Raw genomic sequence first — 18,557 nt, 5'->3', positions numbered from 1 at the left:
TAAATAATCTCTTTACATTTGTAAGCACGCAGTCATTTAGATATAGATTTAGTAGACTTCATCCTGAGTGACCTGATATCCACTGCAAACTAATGATAGAGACAATCCTGTGGGGAAAAAAATCATTCTAGTGTCATTTAATATGTTTTGTGTTAGCTTACATTCAAATACAATGTCAGGTAGGGGTGTAACAATATATCGCAATACAAACATGCAACAATATCGTGGATAGTGTCGATATGTATTGTGTATAGTTCACCCAAAATGAAAATGAAAGAAGTTTTCAGAGTTTTAGTGTCAGTACTACATTAAACTACTATATATAATGTAGAATATAATGTATAATAATGCAATGGGGGGAATATTTGTGGGTCCTGATAATGCCATATATCTGATGTTACCAGTAAAAAATGGCCAACATTATTTTAAATATATCTAGTCAAGCACAAGTATGGAGTATCACAATAATATCATATTGTGAATTCAGTATCGTTATACGAGGGCATCGTTACGCCGCTAATTAATCTCTTTTTCCAGCACAAATATCTAAACATGCTTAAATCAAGATGCATTTACTTGTGACGCAAAATAAAATAAGATATTAAGATGTATGGCGAGTTAAGTAAGGTTTTTTTCCCCCCATGATAGCAAGACTTGTCATTTTGCTTCTCGAGTAAATGCCTCTTCATTTAAGAATTCACAGATCTTTTTAACAGCGTTTGTACAAAGTGCTTAAAGTGCAGAGACATGTTGTGTACGGCCTAATGCCAACCCTGGTGCCAGTCCACGGCTTCAGAAACCTGAGGATATAGTCCTGTTTGGAGTTAAAAACAGCTCTCTCAATGGGGAACATGGCTACACATTATAAACAACCACACTTCTCAGATGGGATTTACGGGGGATCAAATTGAAATTGTGGACTTGCAAAAATCAATTGCCCACTATGAATCTAATCAAGCTTGCATTTTGCCACAGAAAAGACTGCAAACGCTGCGTGACTGAAGAAAATCAAACTGGCACCAAACTAACACTCATGTTTACTCCAGACCTCCGATGCAAGATAAAATCAATCAAAACATCTTATTCTTGACCGAATGCAATGCATAATGTATTGGTGTGAACACAAGGCATAGCACATAAGCACAGCGCGCCACTATGCAGGACAGCCCCCACCCCCGTGGAGTTTGTTGTTCATGTATAATTTTAAATTGGCACAAACTATGTCCTTTACTGCCCTATCATGCCTCTGAATTCATCTTCCCTCTGTGTGTTAGCCTTAATGACTGTCGTGATGCCTGCTGTGCCGGAAGCTCAACAATAGGGTGATCGCCTGTGACATTCACTGCAAAGGTCTCGCTAAATCTGGGTCACAATCCCGCAGCTGCAGGTGCTAGCGGTAATTAGCTGTTCAAATCTCTGGGATCGCGGAAGGCTAGGAACCAAGAGTTTTCATATTAGCAATCTGAGAAAGGAGATCTAGATAAAAAGCCTCATCAACTAAGGCCACATTTACACATAGCCGGTATTTAGAGAAATGAATACCCCCCCCCCCACCCCCCCATTTTCAATAATAACATCGTGCACACATTATCATTTTATCAATTTACATCAACCCGCACAAATACGCAGTCGAGCGGCATCATAACTGTGCCAAACTGGGCGCTCACATGACGTTAAAGCATTTTCTGGCGCATAATGTGGCTTTTGAGATCCTAAAACCCCGTTTCTCCCAGTTGACAAGGCAACACATATCCGGCGTTATCAGAAATCTCCACTCTGACCGGAGTTTTTAGAAATAATTGCTTTCTGTGATAAAAACGGGGTTTACGTGTAAATGAGAGGCTAAAACCGCAGGGAAATATCGGCGTCTTCCCTTCGTGTAAACGGGGCATAAGGGTATGTTTCCACGACAACGATGTGCTTGAAATGGAGACGTTTTCCATGTAAAGACGACACAATTGTCAAAACCATCCCCGTTCACATAAATCCGCGAAAAGGGCTAAAACTGCTGTATTCTGCTACCAGGCCAGTAGATGGCGATGAAACACTATAGCCTGACACGTAATACGCATGTGCATAACGTCATCGTCTTCAGAGAATCGCATTTTTGTTGTTTACACTGAGACCGTTTTCAAACAATTGCACAAAAGTTTGCATTTTCAGGCTCCCAAAACGCCGTTGTCGTGTAAATGAACGGCCAAAACTCGTTCTACGTTTTAATCTACTTCTGTTTGGTGACTGTATGCATTATGCATTCCTCTACACAAGTCATTCCCTGAACAGACGTTTAATAGCATTGTCAGCAAATTTCCATGCTCAATTAGCTTCATTTTAACTTATCTACTTCTGAATGTATGCACATATATAACTCTTCCAGAAAAAACTTAGCTTAGCAGAGCCAACAAAACTTTCATGGTAAATCATGCTGGTAGTCAGGATTTGCAGGTGATAAACATGTTGATCCAATATCCAGACCTGGAGTGTGTTTCGCGTATAACGCTGTAACTCGCTACTTAACTACTGTAGTACGATGCATCGCTGAAGAAATCAACTAGCTAGTCACGACTGTTTCCCGAAACTGTATTGTCGCAAAATAGTTGTTCAATCACGTTGGTTAATGATGTCACGCAGGTGTTGGAGTAATAACTTCTCATTAATGAATCTGTTTGAGATCGAATTAATGCGAGATGTTTTGCTGTAAATTACGGACATCTGAGGACTATTCCTCATTTTCTCAGATATTTTGCTTTATTTCCGGATTCAATCCTAAGATCGTTCTTACATGCCCGCTGATTTGCATGACATGTGGACTCAATAAATCTTTATCTTGAGCCAAATATGCAAGCTGACATTCAGTACAATCGAGATATTTTATTCAGAATTCATACAGATATCATTTACGTCTTTTAGTTTGTCAAGAGATTTAAACTCGTTTTTGAAGACTGCGCACGTGTGAACGTGCTCTGGTACGCAAGAACGATATTATGATTGAATCCAGAAATAAAGCAAAATAACTGAGAAAAATTAGAAATTTTCCTCAGATACATGTCCAAAATTTATAGCAAAACATCTTGCGTTAATTCGAACTCAAACAGATTCATTAAAAGTAGTTCCCACTGCGCAATGTGACGTCGGAGTGACGTCTTTTCTATGTTATCTTTGGACGTTCAATTTCGGTCCACTGAAGGAGTTGTTTTGTAACGCCAGGCGACATCTTTATTCGACATATATTGCACGTCTAATGTTGACGTCCGTTGGACCAAATGTGGTCATTTGTGGACGTCAAATTTAGACTGATTTTAGACGTAATTTTTATACAACTTCTATAACTGTAGTCCCATGTTTTAAAAGGGTCGAGGACATGTTTTCTGTACCATGTATTTACGTTTATTTATTTGGCAGACACTTTTATCCACAGTGACTTACATTGCATTACACATTTACAGTCCTATCAGTTTTTGCTTTCCCTGGGAATCAAACCCATGATCTTGGCGTTGCAAGCGCCAGTGCTCTACTGTTTGAGCTACGGCATTACACCTTAGCATGCGTCTCCAGTTATCAGCTGATGCGGAGACGATCAAATGAGTTTTTGGAAAATTATCTTAAATAATTATAAATAATCTGTATTAATATGTATTAATCATGTTGATAACAACAATGTTGATATTTATAAATAAAAAAAATTGCTTATTAATCATGTAAATTTCCTGCACCTGTCATAGACGTCCAAATGAGGTCCAAAAAAATGACCCAGTTCAAAGGTCAAATGTTGAACGTCAACATGACGTCCAAGTTGGGTCATGGTTGGACGTCCAAATATTGCACCTAGTTTGGACGTCGAATAGATGTCCAGAATTGTTCATGGACCGACGGACCCAATATAGACATGATCTGCACGTCTATCCAACGTCCAATGTTTAGTGGGTTATTACTCCAACACCTGCGTGACATCATTAACCAACGTGGTTTAGCGAACAATTTGCGACAACACGGTTTCAGGAACGATTTCTACAAGGATGCATCGTACTATGGGAGTGAAGCAGCGAGTTGTACGGGAAACACACTCCAGTATATTGCAACATCAACCATTTTGATCACCTGCAAATTTTGCTTTTTAGTGATGCTGATGACGTTGATTAGCATGTTCAGGTGTGTTTGAGAGGGTTGGAGCCAAACTCTAAAATAAAGTCACATTTATTTATATAACGCTTTTTGCAATAGGCCTACAGATTGTTTCAAAGCAGCTTTGAGATAACAGGAAAACAATGCAACAAACTTCGTTTCCAGAAGAAAATAGCGTCAGTCCAGCTTAAGTAAGTTCGGCGATGTTTAATTTTTGTTTTAAAAAAGTTATTAATTTAGTTAATTTATAAATACTCGCGCAGGGCTCTCAAGTGTCAAGCTCTCATTTCGGTCTTTTGTAACGCTCTCCCGCCACACACTGTATTTCTCACGCGGAAAAACTATTTATAATATATTGTATAATATATGGCGGGAATCAAGCGCGTGCCACTTATCAGCCAATCAAAAAAAACGCCAAAACCAATGAACAAAAAGCATATCCTGGAATTGTTCACGTGATTCTGCTACAACATCATCTCCCGAAAGTTTCGTTCCCCCACAGAGGAAACACTGGAGCTCCGAGCATCACTTTGAGCACTGAGTAAGTCATGATCTCCTGTTTTAATGTTACAACAAATTCACAACTTGTTTGACACAAACAATGACAGCTTGATTGCTGTTAGAGAGTTTGCCAGATAATTAGCATCAGTTTTCACGAGTGTCTGTAACTTAGCCAACAGTTTTACAGCCTGTTCTCTGACAACACCTGCTCAGTGCGTTTCCAGAAAGCATCGTTAGCCAAATATATTCGCAAGTTCCGTCGTTATCAGCTGTTGAACGAGTCTTTGTTTCCCGAAACCATCGTTCCAACGAACATTCGCGAACAGCATCGCAGAGTTGTGTGGTTAATACGACAGATCTCGAGCTGCGGTTAGAAGCAGAGTTTCTAGATTGCATGATATGTGGACTTAATAAATCCGTATCTTGAGCAAAACAAGCAAGCTGACATTCAGTACAACCTGTGTATTTTATTTAGAATACATACAAATGTCTTTTAAATCTATGAGTTTGTCAAGATCTTTTAAGTACCGTTTTTGAAGACTGCGCATGTGCGAACGTGCTCTATTATGAAAGATCGAGCCTATGATTGAATCTGGAAATAACTGAGAAAAATGAGAAATAGTCCTCAGATGATTTATATCAAAACATCTAGCATTAATTCGATCTCAAACAGTTTCATTAAAATAAGTTATTACTCCACCACGTGCGTGACGTCATAAAACAACGTGGTTGAACGACAACTTTGCGACAATACGGTTTCGCGAAACAGTCGTGACTAGCTAGTTGATTTCTCCAAGGATGCACCGTACTATGGTAGTGAAGCATCAAGTTATGTCGTTGTAAGGGAAACATACCGCTGCTAAGTTCAGTTCTTGTATAATTGTGTCAATGCAGGCAGATCAATATTATTGTTGAATATTAAATTAAATGTTAAATTTAATGTCCCCATCTAAGCAAGCCAAACCAATGGCAACAAAGGTGGAAAATGGCGACAGTGGCAAAGAACCAAAACTCCATCAGGTGGCAGACAGAACTTGCCCATATCTGGTCTCGACCAGCACAAACCAGCATAAACCAGCATAAACCAACATAAACCAGCATAAACCAACATAAACAAGCACAAACCAGCACAAACCAGCACAAACCAGCACAAACCAGCACAAACCAACATAAACCAACATAAACCAACACAAACCAACATAAACCAACACAAACCAACACAAACCAGCATAAACCAGCATAAACCAACATAAACCAACATAAACCAACATAAAAAAGCATAAATGAGCATTAACGAGCATAAAACAGTATGGACCAGAAAGGAAATTCATGATCATGTTGTTAAGCTGTTTTTTTTTCAGTAATGACCTCCTTAATGACCTTCAAATGACTGTTGATCACAGAGAAAGTGACGATGTAAGCTCGTAATCAAACTGGTCCCCAACACTGCATTGTAATGTGAAACCCTGAAGCTACGCTCTCGCAAACAGCTTGAGTCAGACTTTTGCAATTCAGTGGAACATCTTCAAAGGAATTTGGCCACAGATTTATTTCCGTGCATCAGCGTAAATTCAGGAAAGCCTGACATGCACACACTTCTGTGGGAGGTTATCATCCATAAGCAATGTGACGCTCAGAGCGCAACCTCACGCGGATCTGATTCAGTCATGCTATGACCCGTTCCTATTTCCTTTGATAGTTTTTGTGCATATGCACAATGCCAAATAATCTAAAACCCTCCCCAACCGTCATGTCGATTTTCTGCTTATATTTACTTCACTTTTCTTGAAGTGTCAAGTAGAAAATATCCCTTGAAACGCTGCTCTCTAAATGCTGGACCCATTGCTCATGTAAATAACCTCGTTCACTTTTACGCTAGACACCGTATATCGCAACAGCATCACCTGGTTAAGAGATCTTAGATGTTCAAATTCAAGGATCTGAAGAGGATGCTTGTCATCGGGGTTTAATTAACTTGAGCTCAAAACAGCACTGAAAAATGAAGTGCTCTCAAAAGCCATCTGGGAAAAAAACAAAAAAAAATCCATTTACTAATTCACTGAAGCAAAAAGCAGACCAGAACGCAGAGGCGTAGCGACTTTCTCCAGGGATAAGACCTGGTTTTTACAGGTGTGTGTAAAATATTACTGTGATTGTGGTGTTTTGGGGCTTTTACATTTAGACTATTATTATTATTGTGCAAATGGTTTGAATATCAAATGAAAGGTGGTCTGTTCTGGAGGAAACTAAAACCCTGCTATTTTTTTCTCCTAGAGTTTTTGGGACATTACCCATGTTTCCCACAGCGATGTAAACAAATGAATCTCAAAGAACTCCGGAGGTATTGATGTAATTGGTCTCGGTTGGAGAACCTGCTTAAATCCATTAAAAAACATGAATTATAAAGTCTCTTTCCACACTACTGTGAAATTGAATTCACACACCAAGATGCAAACTTGACTTGCACAAAAACAAGAAAGTGTCTCGTGTTTATAAGGGTTTATGATTAAAAAACAAACATTGAAATTATAGTAAAAGTTTCAAAACATTGAGTTATACCTGTAAAAAAAGCCATTTTAATGATTCCATTGGTGTTGACAATGACACTGTAACCATGAATCTATGTTTTTAAATGAATAAATAAATAAAAAATCACATCTTAAAGGGATTGTAGGCCCAAACATTGACATTTTTCATCACGTCGTTCTAAAGCTTTATGACTTTATTTCTTCCATGAAACACAAATAGAGGCCGAATGTCCAGAGAGCTCGTTTTTCATAACCGGGATCAGGGCTGCGATGTAAATATCACTAAAAAGCACCATAAAAACAGTCCATATGACTCTTGTGCTACATTCCAGTGCTCATCATAGATGAGTTTATTGATTTCCATCTTATAAAAACTATGGGAATTAAGAAACTTGAGAAAAAATACCACTTAAAATCTGCAATAAACAGAATTTACATTTTCGAGCAAATCAACCCCTTTAAAATTCATTCCTTTCTGTATTGTAAACTGATATATCAATAACTTAATACACATTTCACAAAACATCCATTAAAAAAACACATTAGTTTGAATCTTGTCCGTAAAGCTCCTGTATCTAGTGGAGAGAAAACGCCACGTATTATTCTTCAGGTGTAATGCGTCTCACATTTATCAGCTCTTACAATAGTCAATAAATAATGTAAAAAAAGTCAACTGAATATGTTCTGAACACAAGCTGCATCACTTTTCACCACAGATGTCCCAAAACATGCAACTTACATTAGCTAATAAGAGTCAAACAACTCATTCCTACAGTGTAACTTCAAGATAAGAGATGAACGCATAACAACAGCTTTGTGTTTCTGTTTATATCCATCAATTCTTTATGCAGTTCTTCACAATTCATTTATGTTTCTTATGGAAGTTTCATCGAAGAAGAAGAATTAAACATGCTACTCCATCAAATAATGACATGGATTTCCAATGCTGAATTGCTTGGGCGTAACATTGTTTCGCTTGGTGTTTTATTTCATCCTCCAGTGTTCAGTGTGACGGTGTTAAATCCCTTCTGTTGCTGGCAGATTATCACCGGCTTTCCTCGTGTGCTCCAACACACACTTTATATTGTATTTTTGTCTTGTTTCCAGTCCAAATATCTAAAATTCTTAAATCAGAACGATTGGTGGGCAAAATGATCTGCTAATCGGGTAAGAAAAATAAAGATCATTTTTGTAGTTTTAAGCAAAAACTCACTTCATTTAGATTTTTACCCCCAGAAAACGAGACTTAATATCATATAACCAGGGTTTGAAATGCGAGTAAAAATCAAATGTGGCGGGAAACGAGCCAATTTGGTGTGTTACTTCTTATGTTTTCTCACTTTGCTGGGGAAGTTCGTGTGAGACAAATCTGCGCAGATCTAGAGCAAATACTCAAATCATCATGATATATTAAATACAGTGTATAACACAGAATCTGCTCATATCTGGCGCACTTGAACACACACGTCACTACACAACAGATAACGTCGCGCTTGTTCATTTGCATTGAAGCAATAGCGAAGATTAAAAAGCATTTGATTAACAGAAAAGACATTGATATTAACCGTGTTTGTTGCAGCTTCTACGTGGAATGATCTACAGAAAACACTTAAACTACAGTTTCTCATTTCCTTAAATGATTTTAAAGGTTATGTTAAAACTATAGAGCATGAGTCCATCCACACGTGCAAATGTTTTAATTAATGGCACTTTTATTTAAATTGAAATGCACTTGAGTTGTCTTTGCCTCACTTGTGTTTGTTTTGTGATTGTGTTTCGTAATTTGTTCTGCAATCTCGGCCAGGACTCTCTTGAAAAACAGATTTTATATCTCAATCAGACAAACATGGTTAAATAAATAAAAAAATAAACAAAATCCTACATGTTTCTGATGCTCTTTGTCCTGTTTTGATCTGTCCACCTAAAACACATTTTTTTGTGAAAAGGATGAAAGAGGAGATGCTGGATGACAGGATTTAGTTTTAGTAAGAAATTAATGCATGAAATCCAAATTTTTAATATATATATATATTTATATCTTTTCTTTTTTTGGCTAGTGAAAGTTCTGAATGGCCGGTAACTTAAATATTTATCAGCCAAATTGGCCGTTGAGTGAAAATTTTTAATTTCAAACCCTGCTTAGTGCATTTGACTACTTTTGTAAATGATTCTTTATTTAAGAGGTTTTTTTTGATATTTGCACTGGAAACAACACAAAAACACTGAGTAAAAAAGCATTTTTTTGGCTGTGTGTGTTCCGGTCAGATTCTCATTGGCAAGAAGGGCTTTCCTCGTGTGGTCGAACAGACTGACGTTTCGGACACAAGATCTTAGCGAAGGCCCGGCGAAAGCTACTGTGGCACAGCGGGTACAGGAAAGGGTTAATGGCCGAGTTTAGCCAAAGAAGCCAAAAAGTGACTTCGTACCAATGATGTCCCACACAAGTGCCACTGCAAGCGGCCCGTATGATCATAAGGAGTGTGTACGGTGCCCAACACACCCCGAAAACACACACTATCACTGCTAATGACTTAGCGATCTTCTTATCTCTGGAGAGACGTGCTTGTCCTGCGCTTCTGGAAGGTGCGCATGCGTGCGACGCGTCTTGCGCTCGTATTATCCGCGTTCGTACCCAGCCACTGAACAATCCTCGCTTTTTAATAGTGGCTTTCATGGTTAAAGACACGGAGTGTGTGCTACTGGGATCCCCGCTTGACGACGGCGAGACTTCGTCTTCATTGTCGTCTCGGATAACGGCGGAAATGGCCGCCGGTTCGCTCGACGAAACCTTGCGCGTTTTAACGAAGAACACGGAAGAAGATTGCCCGTCGATGACTCTCCAGCCGTCCTCTTTCTCCACCTCGATGTTCGCCATGCGAGTCCGGTTCCGGCGCTGGATGTTGAGATAAATGCTAAAGTTGAAGAAGGCCACGGATATGAAAGGAGAGAAGAACTCGAATGTTGACGCGGAGAGAAGGAAGTACCAGGTGCAGTAAAACTCGGCGAAACATTCGTCATCGGGAACGATGCTTTCTCCGACCAGAAGCTCCCAGAATATAATCGCCGGACCGTAGAGGAGGAACGCCGAAACCCAGACCGCGAGCATCTTGAGGACCGCCAGACGAGTGACGCCCTGCTGGGCTCGATACCTCACCTGCGGGAGAACACACACACACACACGTCAGACCAACACGTATCCACACATCTCACATTTCAGTTTATACGAGATAGTTTCGAAAATGGTGATAAAATATGATGAGTTAATAACTCAGTTGATATTTGACAGGTTTTGTCCGTCCTTCTGTTAGACTCTCACACATGAATTATGTTGAATATCTTTCAGCTGTTAAATTTAACTACACAATTATATAATTCCAGTTTAGCTTAACCAGTTACCAAGCAATGCTTCATGTTGTTCAGTCTGTGCTGTAAAAAGGTGCATTAGCAATTAAAGAAAAAACACTTCAGCAAAACATGATCAGCTCAAAGTGTCCCAATCATTTTTGGCCCCAAATTTGTAGAAATGTTACTGGTATTCCATTGTAAGAACGTTTTGGGTATAATATGTCACTTTATTTTGCTCTCCTCACTTACATAAATGAACTATAGTGTCCTGCACACACTAGTACAAAAAAAAAAACCTTATATTTGGTGTCTGAATAATTTTTGGTTTGACTGTATATGGATTAACATCATTTTGACCCAAAACTCATTATATAACATTTTTCAAAAATCTAGTGTTCATCAAAGGGGTTCAAGACTGTAGGGTCCCTATAGCGCAAAGCGCAAGTAACTTTGTGGGCGGATCTCGGCGCTGTGGCCATTTTACCGGCGGGATAAATGCATCTTGCGCCCGACGCAAGTTTAAAAGGGGTTGGTCTGAAATAGCTTCATTATTCATAGGTGTGGTTTGGGCGTAACGTGAAATAAACCAATCAGAGCGTCATCCAACATACCCTTTAAGTGCGCATGTTGCATGGCGGATTGTTATTATTATGGCGCGTTTACCAGGCGCGCTTCAGAATCGGTTCTCAGCCGAGGAGATCGATGTTCTCGTCAGGGCCGTAAAAGAAAGAGAAGTGACATTGGAGTTGGGACAAACCCACCCGAATTAGCTTCGGTTAAACATGCATGTAATAATTTGGGCAAATGTGTAAGCTTTATGCCTATTTTTCCCATCGTCATGGACACAACAATGATTTCCCTCGTGTTTTAATATTTTTCCTTATAATAATGTATCATTTGCAAGAAGTGAAATGCATCTGTGTAGATGAGAGAATCATCTACAGTGTATGCGCGTTGTTCACACTCTGTATTATGGCCAAGCATGCGCGTTTAAAATAGCATCTGAATGTACGCGCGACTGACTTTAGACTAGGTTTTTCTGGTCAGTGGCGCAAGAACACGCCTCCTCTTTTGCGCTGAACCGCCCCGGGGAGCGCAAGTTCATTCCCTAGTTCACCGACGCGCGTCTGTGGAGGGAAAAGTCTGTGTAAGGGGTGTACAGTTAAAGACCCAGAACCAGATATGAAGAATGAAGACCCAGAGTCAGAATTATAAAAAATTAAAGAAAATATTTACTGAAGATAGTTTGCAGTTTCATCAGCAGAAGTCAGCTTCAATACTCGCACAGGAGTTCGTAGGCCGCCCCGCTTACAGTTACAAAGATCACAGCAGTTATACCATTTCCAAGGTCTAAGCTACGTCATTGCTTACAGGATGAATGATTCTCATTGGCTATGAAATAGATAAACACAGTAATTTTCCACACATATACAGATAGACTGAAGCATATCTCCATCGATTATGCAGCTGAAGTTAGGCACGTCATGACCTTCCAGGTCGCAGATTTGGGTTGCTGGGCGCCAGCATGTCCAGAACAACAACTCAGTCAATCTCCAATAATACCAGTGGTTCCTTAACCTGTAACCAAGAAGACTAACACACACACCGACACACAGCTTTTCCAAGGTTGGATTTGGCCAGGCTCTCACTATAAACAGGAGAGTCCTCTCAAAACATCAAGATAATGCGTTCTTTCTCTCAAAGATAGCTAAACTTTAGTCTAACTGGAAAGAAAGGCTTTAACAAAGAAATGGCCCCTTAAACTATTGGCTTCAATGACCCCTATATGTTTAAACACATTGAAGACCTTTCTCAAACACAAAAGAAGTACCTATTTCATTTCTGGAAGCTGGGTTAAATAAGCAAGCACTGCATTCAGATATCAAATACAGACATTAAAGAATACATGAAAAGAACATTTCAGTAATCACAATGGTAACTTATATAAATAAAGTAAAATCTCCAGAGAAGTCATTCAACTCATTTGATATTTAGAAGGAAAAATATTGATTAATACCTTAATTATAATCAATCATTACATATACATTGAAGCAGCAGTGGATTCCAATCCACCCCCTTCATCTGCTTTACGAACGATACATGCGTCGGTGTACAAAGTCAATTTGTCAATCTCGCTGGGTGCAAGATAGGGCCCTAGGACTTTTGTCGCATTTGTACCATGAATACACACACACAAAATAAACATTTGAATGGATTCGAGGAGTTTTGTGGTTGAAATTTAAAAAAAGTAACAAAAAAAGTTCACTCGCGGGTTAATTTGACTCCCATAGGAACGAAAAGAATGCTTCAGTACACATAGAAAAACCTAAAAATGCTCAAAATTCAAATTTAAAATGCTAAAACTTTAAGAAACTGACTTTAGGACCCAGCGGAACAGCTCATTTACTCCATATATAAACCCATCTAGAGTCATGAAATATCATGCTATTTTTTTTGTTTAGTTTTTTCACAAGAGGTCGGCTGAATTTTGAGCTGAATTAAAAGGGTTATTTCGGTTATTCATTTAAGTTGGAGGAATGTACTTAAATTACTATTTATTATTCATTGATCAAATCTGGTAATTTAAAGATAAAAATAAAAAATGTCCCCCAAAAAATTGCGTTAAAAATAGAACAAATGAAATAAAATACGCTTTCTGGACCCCAAAAAAATGATCATTTTAGGGCTTCGGGTCATTTTAACCCGAGAGGGGAAAGATGAGGGTTAAAGTCCCATAATAAAATATCCATATAACAGGTGGAAGCAATCTCTGGCAGCGATCGCACTCAATAACATCCATCAGTGCGACTCTTGGTCTTCTTCATCATTTATTCAATTCACAGCCTAGAAGTCTGAGCACAGCGGGGATGGAGGAGTAGTCGATCTCGACGTGCAGAACTGCTCTTACACGGACAGATGATGAGCAGGACTGATGCAGATACGATAAGGTCATCAGTGTGGCGATTCGTCGTGTCAAACTGCAATTTACCGTCAATTAAAAAAAGATCAAGACGAGTGACTAAATCACTTTGAGCCACGAATGCCGTTTTTCTGTCTGAAGCAACAACTTCCTGTCGAGCTGCTTTGAAACAATTAATATCGTGAAAAATGGTGTACAGATGAATATGAGTTGACAAATACATATTTCAAAACCTTAAATATGCAACCTGCAAAAATGAAGCATTTTCACAAATGCTCTCAGACTTTTTAACCCCGTAAAGCCTGACGTGTGAAATCTATATATTTTTTTAAATGGAACTGTTTATTGAATCTTTAGACAAAATTTGAAATGCAGTTGTCAAGTATCATATTTGATGCTCCTGGTTTTTATGGCTCATATGATATAGTGAGAATATGCAGCTGACGCTCGAGGAGGAGAAAAACACCCACGTTTATTCAGACGCATAAACTGAGCAAAAATATGCAATTTGCTGCAGATGCTGATATTTATATGGAGAAAAAGTGATGAAATTCTGAGGCTTGTAATGTAGATCAATGAGATCTTTATAACGGTATAACAGATACTTACATAAAATGCATATAATATCAATATCTGCCAAAGATGATATTTAAATGCTCAGTTTTATGATCAAAGCTCTGTAGTTTTAAAACATATAATGCGAGGCAATACAATAACAAATAAACCTTCTTCAAAACCCTGATGATCATATTTCATACACACATTTGAACATGATATTAGTTAACATTTACTACACTGAAATAATAATGAACTGCACTTCCAACTCAAACCCATGGATTAATCCACAGATAAAATATCTTTTCAAGAAGAGGAAACTTGCCTTTAGGCAAAAGGACTCCGCTGGTCTCAAAAAAATAAATCAGGATATCAAAAATGAGATCTTTAAAGAGTAAAATTATTATAAAAACAAGCGTGTTAGGACTCTTACTGGACAAGCCTTTAAACAGACTACTTGTGTATCAGATCCCACCACCTTTGCAAGTAATCTTAATAAGTGTTATGCCCGTTTTGATACATCTGACTTTTCAGCAGAGTGCGATAGCCGTTTGGATTCTTTGCCCTTTCAAGAGTTGAACTATGAGTCCCTTCTAACCAGGCAGGATGTCTATTCCCAGCTCATTAAGTGCAAACCGAATAAGGCTCCTGGGCCGGATGGTATTCCGGGCCGGGTCTTGAAAACTGTGCCCTGGAATTAACTCCTATTCTCCATTCACTCTTCCTCCGTTCACTCTGTACTTCGACAATACCTGTCAAATGGAAATCATCGATTGTTATTCCTGTTCCAAAAAACACGCATCCATCGGAGTTCAATCACTACAGGCCTGAATCATTAACCTGTATTATAATGAAATGTTTGGAGAAAATCATCAAAAACATTATGCTTCCATATGTTACACCATCTCTAGATTGTCTACAATTTGCATATAAGCAGAAGAGAGGCACAGATGATGCAGTGGCCTGTCTCTTTATTGACTTTAGTTCCGCTTTTAATTCGATTCAGCGTCACCAGGTGATAAAGAAACTACAGAGAATTCAAGTCCCATCATCCCTAATATATTAGATCCATAATTTTCTTTCCAATAGACCCCAAGTGGTTAACTCTGGGGTCCTTCATTTCAGAGTCACACTCAGGACCTTCGGGTCCAAATGGGCCGGAAGGGTGGGATTCATATTTATTAAAAGAAAATCATAAAAAAAAAATTTTACTTGTTTTTTATAGTATTTTTTCTTTTCTTTTTTGGTGTTTTGAGATAATTTTATGATTTATAATTAATATTTATGCAATAAATATGACCCATTTCCCCCCCATTGAATATAATAGAAAATTATTTAAAAAAAAAGTTTATTTTTATTTTCTTTAAAGCTGTATTTCATTTTAGAGTCAAGCCTAGACCTCATGAAAGCAATTTTTGAAATGAGATGTATGCCATCTGGTGGACAAACTGAGCATTTTAAAAATGCAAAACACATAGGTAATCTGAATTTATTGGTTTATGTATAAAAGTGTGTTTGTGTGTGTGTGTGTGTGTTTGTGTGTGTGTGTGTGTGTGTGGATGTGGATGTTTTGCACTCTTGATGTTTTATAGATTCCCCCCTTCACTGTTGTGTGCTTTTTTTCTGGATCGTGGCTGATTTGTAGATTGTACGCACAAAAAAACTGTATTTTTGCCATTCATTTCCTATCCGGGTCCATTTGGACCCGAATCTCCTGAGTGTGACAATTTTTTTACAACCACTTAGATTATTCAAATCCTGTCCCCAATTTTTTGGGATGTTCATATACCAAGTACCAAAAAAGTCACCAAATTTCAGACCATTCTGATGAAGCTATGATTTTAAAAAATATATATATATAAATGCGTCGGGTCCATTTGGACCGAAGGACCCCAGACAGTTAAGGCGGGCAGTGCATCATCACCAACCATTGTCCTTAACACCGGCGCCCCTCAGGGGTGTGTACTTAGCCCATTCCTTTTTATTCTCTACACAAATGACTGTCAGAGTCCTTTTACAACGACTCATTATTTTAAATATGCAGATGATACAGCCATTCTTGCTCTGCTTAATGAGGACAATGACTCTTTTTTTGGACTATCAACGTTCTACAGCACATTTTAGAAAGTGGTGTGAGGATAACTCTCTGCACCTCAATATTTTAAAGACTAAGGAACTGGTATTTAGCACCGCAAAAACACAGATCCATGCTTCTAGCATTATCATTGATGGAGAGATAGTTGAGAGAGTAGAGCATTTCAAATATCTTGGCATTATTTTGGATCAAAATCTCAATTTTAACCAGCATACTTCCTTACATACTTACCATCCTTACTTATGGGGCCATTTGTTTTTTTCATATGCTTACAGTTACTAACAAGAACAAATTCTTAAAGATAACTCATTTAGCGAGTAAAATTATTGGTATCCCAACCCCCAATTTATCGGATAGTGTCTCGGCATTCACGTTGCGAAAGGCACAAAAAATCTTAAATGACTCAGAACACCCACTTTACAAGTATTTTATCCTCCTGCCTTCTGGCCGCAGGTATAGGTCACCGATGTGTAGGAAGGCCAAGTTTAGTAAGAGTTTTGTTCCTTTATCTATACGAGCTCTAAATACATAGGAAATCCGCCTTTGATAGGTCAGGTATGCTCTCTAGTTGTTGTTGTTTTTCTTTTCTTTCTCTTTTTGTAGATGTTTATATGTTGACGTTCTTAATATGTTATACATTTGTGTTTGTATTGTGTACGCATCTATGGTGGAAACAAATTTCCTCTTGAGGACAAATAATCTTTCAATCAGAAAGTTGAAAGAAGCTCAACTTTATGGTAATGAGCTATGACGCGGTTCAGCGGCAAGCAGCGGCAAAACGCCAGAAACCAATCAGAATAAAGACGTCCTTCACTCTGGCTGATTCCGGAGAAACATACGATGTGAACTTTCGTTCCTACCAAAACATTAGTTCCGAGAAAATGGAGGAGAAGCTGATAATCGCTGTTGCTGGGTTTCCTAACATATATGAAATTACGTTGTTTGCTTACAGGGACCAGTTACAAAAGAACGAGGCATGGGAATGCAATTAATTTGCTCACGGTGACAAAGATTTGACCAATTGCACTAATGCAAATAATAGCCTAATGCAAATAATAATAATAATAGCTAATTATTATTTTTTTTCCCCGACCAAAAGTGACCAAAACAGTTATAAAAATGCTGTCATTATAAAAGGTTTCTTCAATGTATTGCTTGTTTTTTTCTGTTTATTACATTTCATGTTGTGACACTTCTCTTCTCCCTGCTACGTCAGAGCGTCCAAAGCGTCAACGAGCTTCCCCGTGCTTTTTGACAAGCGTTCTTGACAGAGCGGCCAGAGCTTCTTTGACGCTCAAGTCGGCGGCGGTGTGAACGTACAGTAACTGGAGGACGTTTGTACAGTTACACTAAAAGACTTTCACTTGATCAATTATCAATCAGATGACATGTATGTAGTAGATCGTGAAAGTTTTGATTATGGCGTATCAAATACGGAGCTGTCAAAAGTGTTCACATTCATTACTCGGGTAGAAGTATAGATACTAGGGTTTAAAAAGACTTCTCTAGAAGTTGAAGTATCAGCTCAAGCTTTTTACTCGAGTAAAAGTGTAAAAGTACTGGTTTCAAAACTACTCGAAGTATAAAAGTAAAAGTAATGCAAGGAAAAATACTATATATACCCGTTTCATATATATGTCCATTGAAGGACCGCGTACAAACCAATAGAGTGTCTGAATGGTATAGGTTTATACTTCTCATCCAAACACAATCAAATTCACTCTATCCGAATGGGGCGATTTATCTAGATAGTTTTTTTTGAACGAAAACAAGCCGAAATGAAATAGGAGTAATGAGGCAATTTTTAAAATGTAAGGAGTAGAAGTAAAAAGTCGGCTGAAAAATAGTGACTCCAGTTAAGTATAGATACCCCAAATTTCTAGTTAAAGGATTAGTTCACCTCAAAGTGAAAATTTCCTAATAATTTACTCACCCCAATGCCATCAAGATATTCATGTCTTTCTTTCCTCAGTTGAAGAGAAATTAAGTTTTTTGAGGAAAACATTTCTGGATTTTTCTTCGAATAATGGACTTCAATGGCAACCAACGTTTTGAAGTCCAAATCAATGCAGTTTCAAAGGTCTTTCGAAGTGCTTCAACGGACTGTGCACGATCGCAGCTGAGGAGGAGGGGCTTATCTCGCGAAACGATCTTTTTCAACAACAAAAAAATCTATATATACTTTTTAACTACACTTGTTTGGATTGAGCGGATCTGCAATGCGCCAGGAACTACGTCATCACGTTGAAAGGTCACCGTGCGAAGGAGGATAGTTCAAATTGTGTTGTATGTTGAATGACATATTTATGTCTTTGTGTCATATTATTGTTTAAAATGGTCCTTACGTGTGAGTATCCTGGGTGTTTAAATCTTTTAAAACCTAAACGTTTTTTTTCGAGCGTGACCTTTCAACGTGATGACGTAGTTCCCGGCGCGTTGCAGATCATCTCAATCCGAACAATTGTAGTGAAAAAGTATATGTGTATATATA

At 38.3% G+C, this 18,557-nt stretch overlaps 1 protein-coding gene across 1 annotated transcript in view; it reads right to left on the bottom strand.

Annotated features, from left to right (window-relative positions):
- Nucleotides 1-9,190: 9,190 nt before the first annotated feature.
- Nucleotides 9,191-18,557, bottom strand: part of LOC143735709 (histamine H3 receptor) — a 34,557-nt gene continuing 25,190 nt past the window's right edge. The window contains exon 3 of the mRNA XM_077225885.1: nucleotides 9,191-10,305. Coding sequence (XP_077082000.1) covers nucleotides 9,421-10,305 — 885 coding nt within the window. The 3' untranslated portion in view covers nucleotides 9,191-9,420. The remainder of the gene's footprint in view (nucleotides 10,306-18,557) is intronic.

Source organism: Siphateles boraxobius, unplaced genomic scaffold (assembly GCF_051911475.1).
Source record: "Siphateles boraxobius isolate OS27281-9 unplaced genomic scaffold, OSU_SipBor_1 13, whole genome shotgun sequence".
NCBI lineage: Eukaryota > Metazoa > Chordata > Actinopteri > Cypriniformes > Leuciscidae > Siphateles > Siphateles boraxobius.
This window is presented reverse-complemented; position numbering and strand designations above follow the sequence as displayed.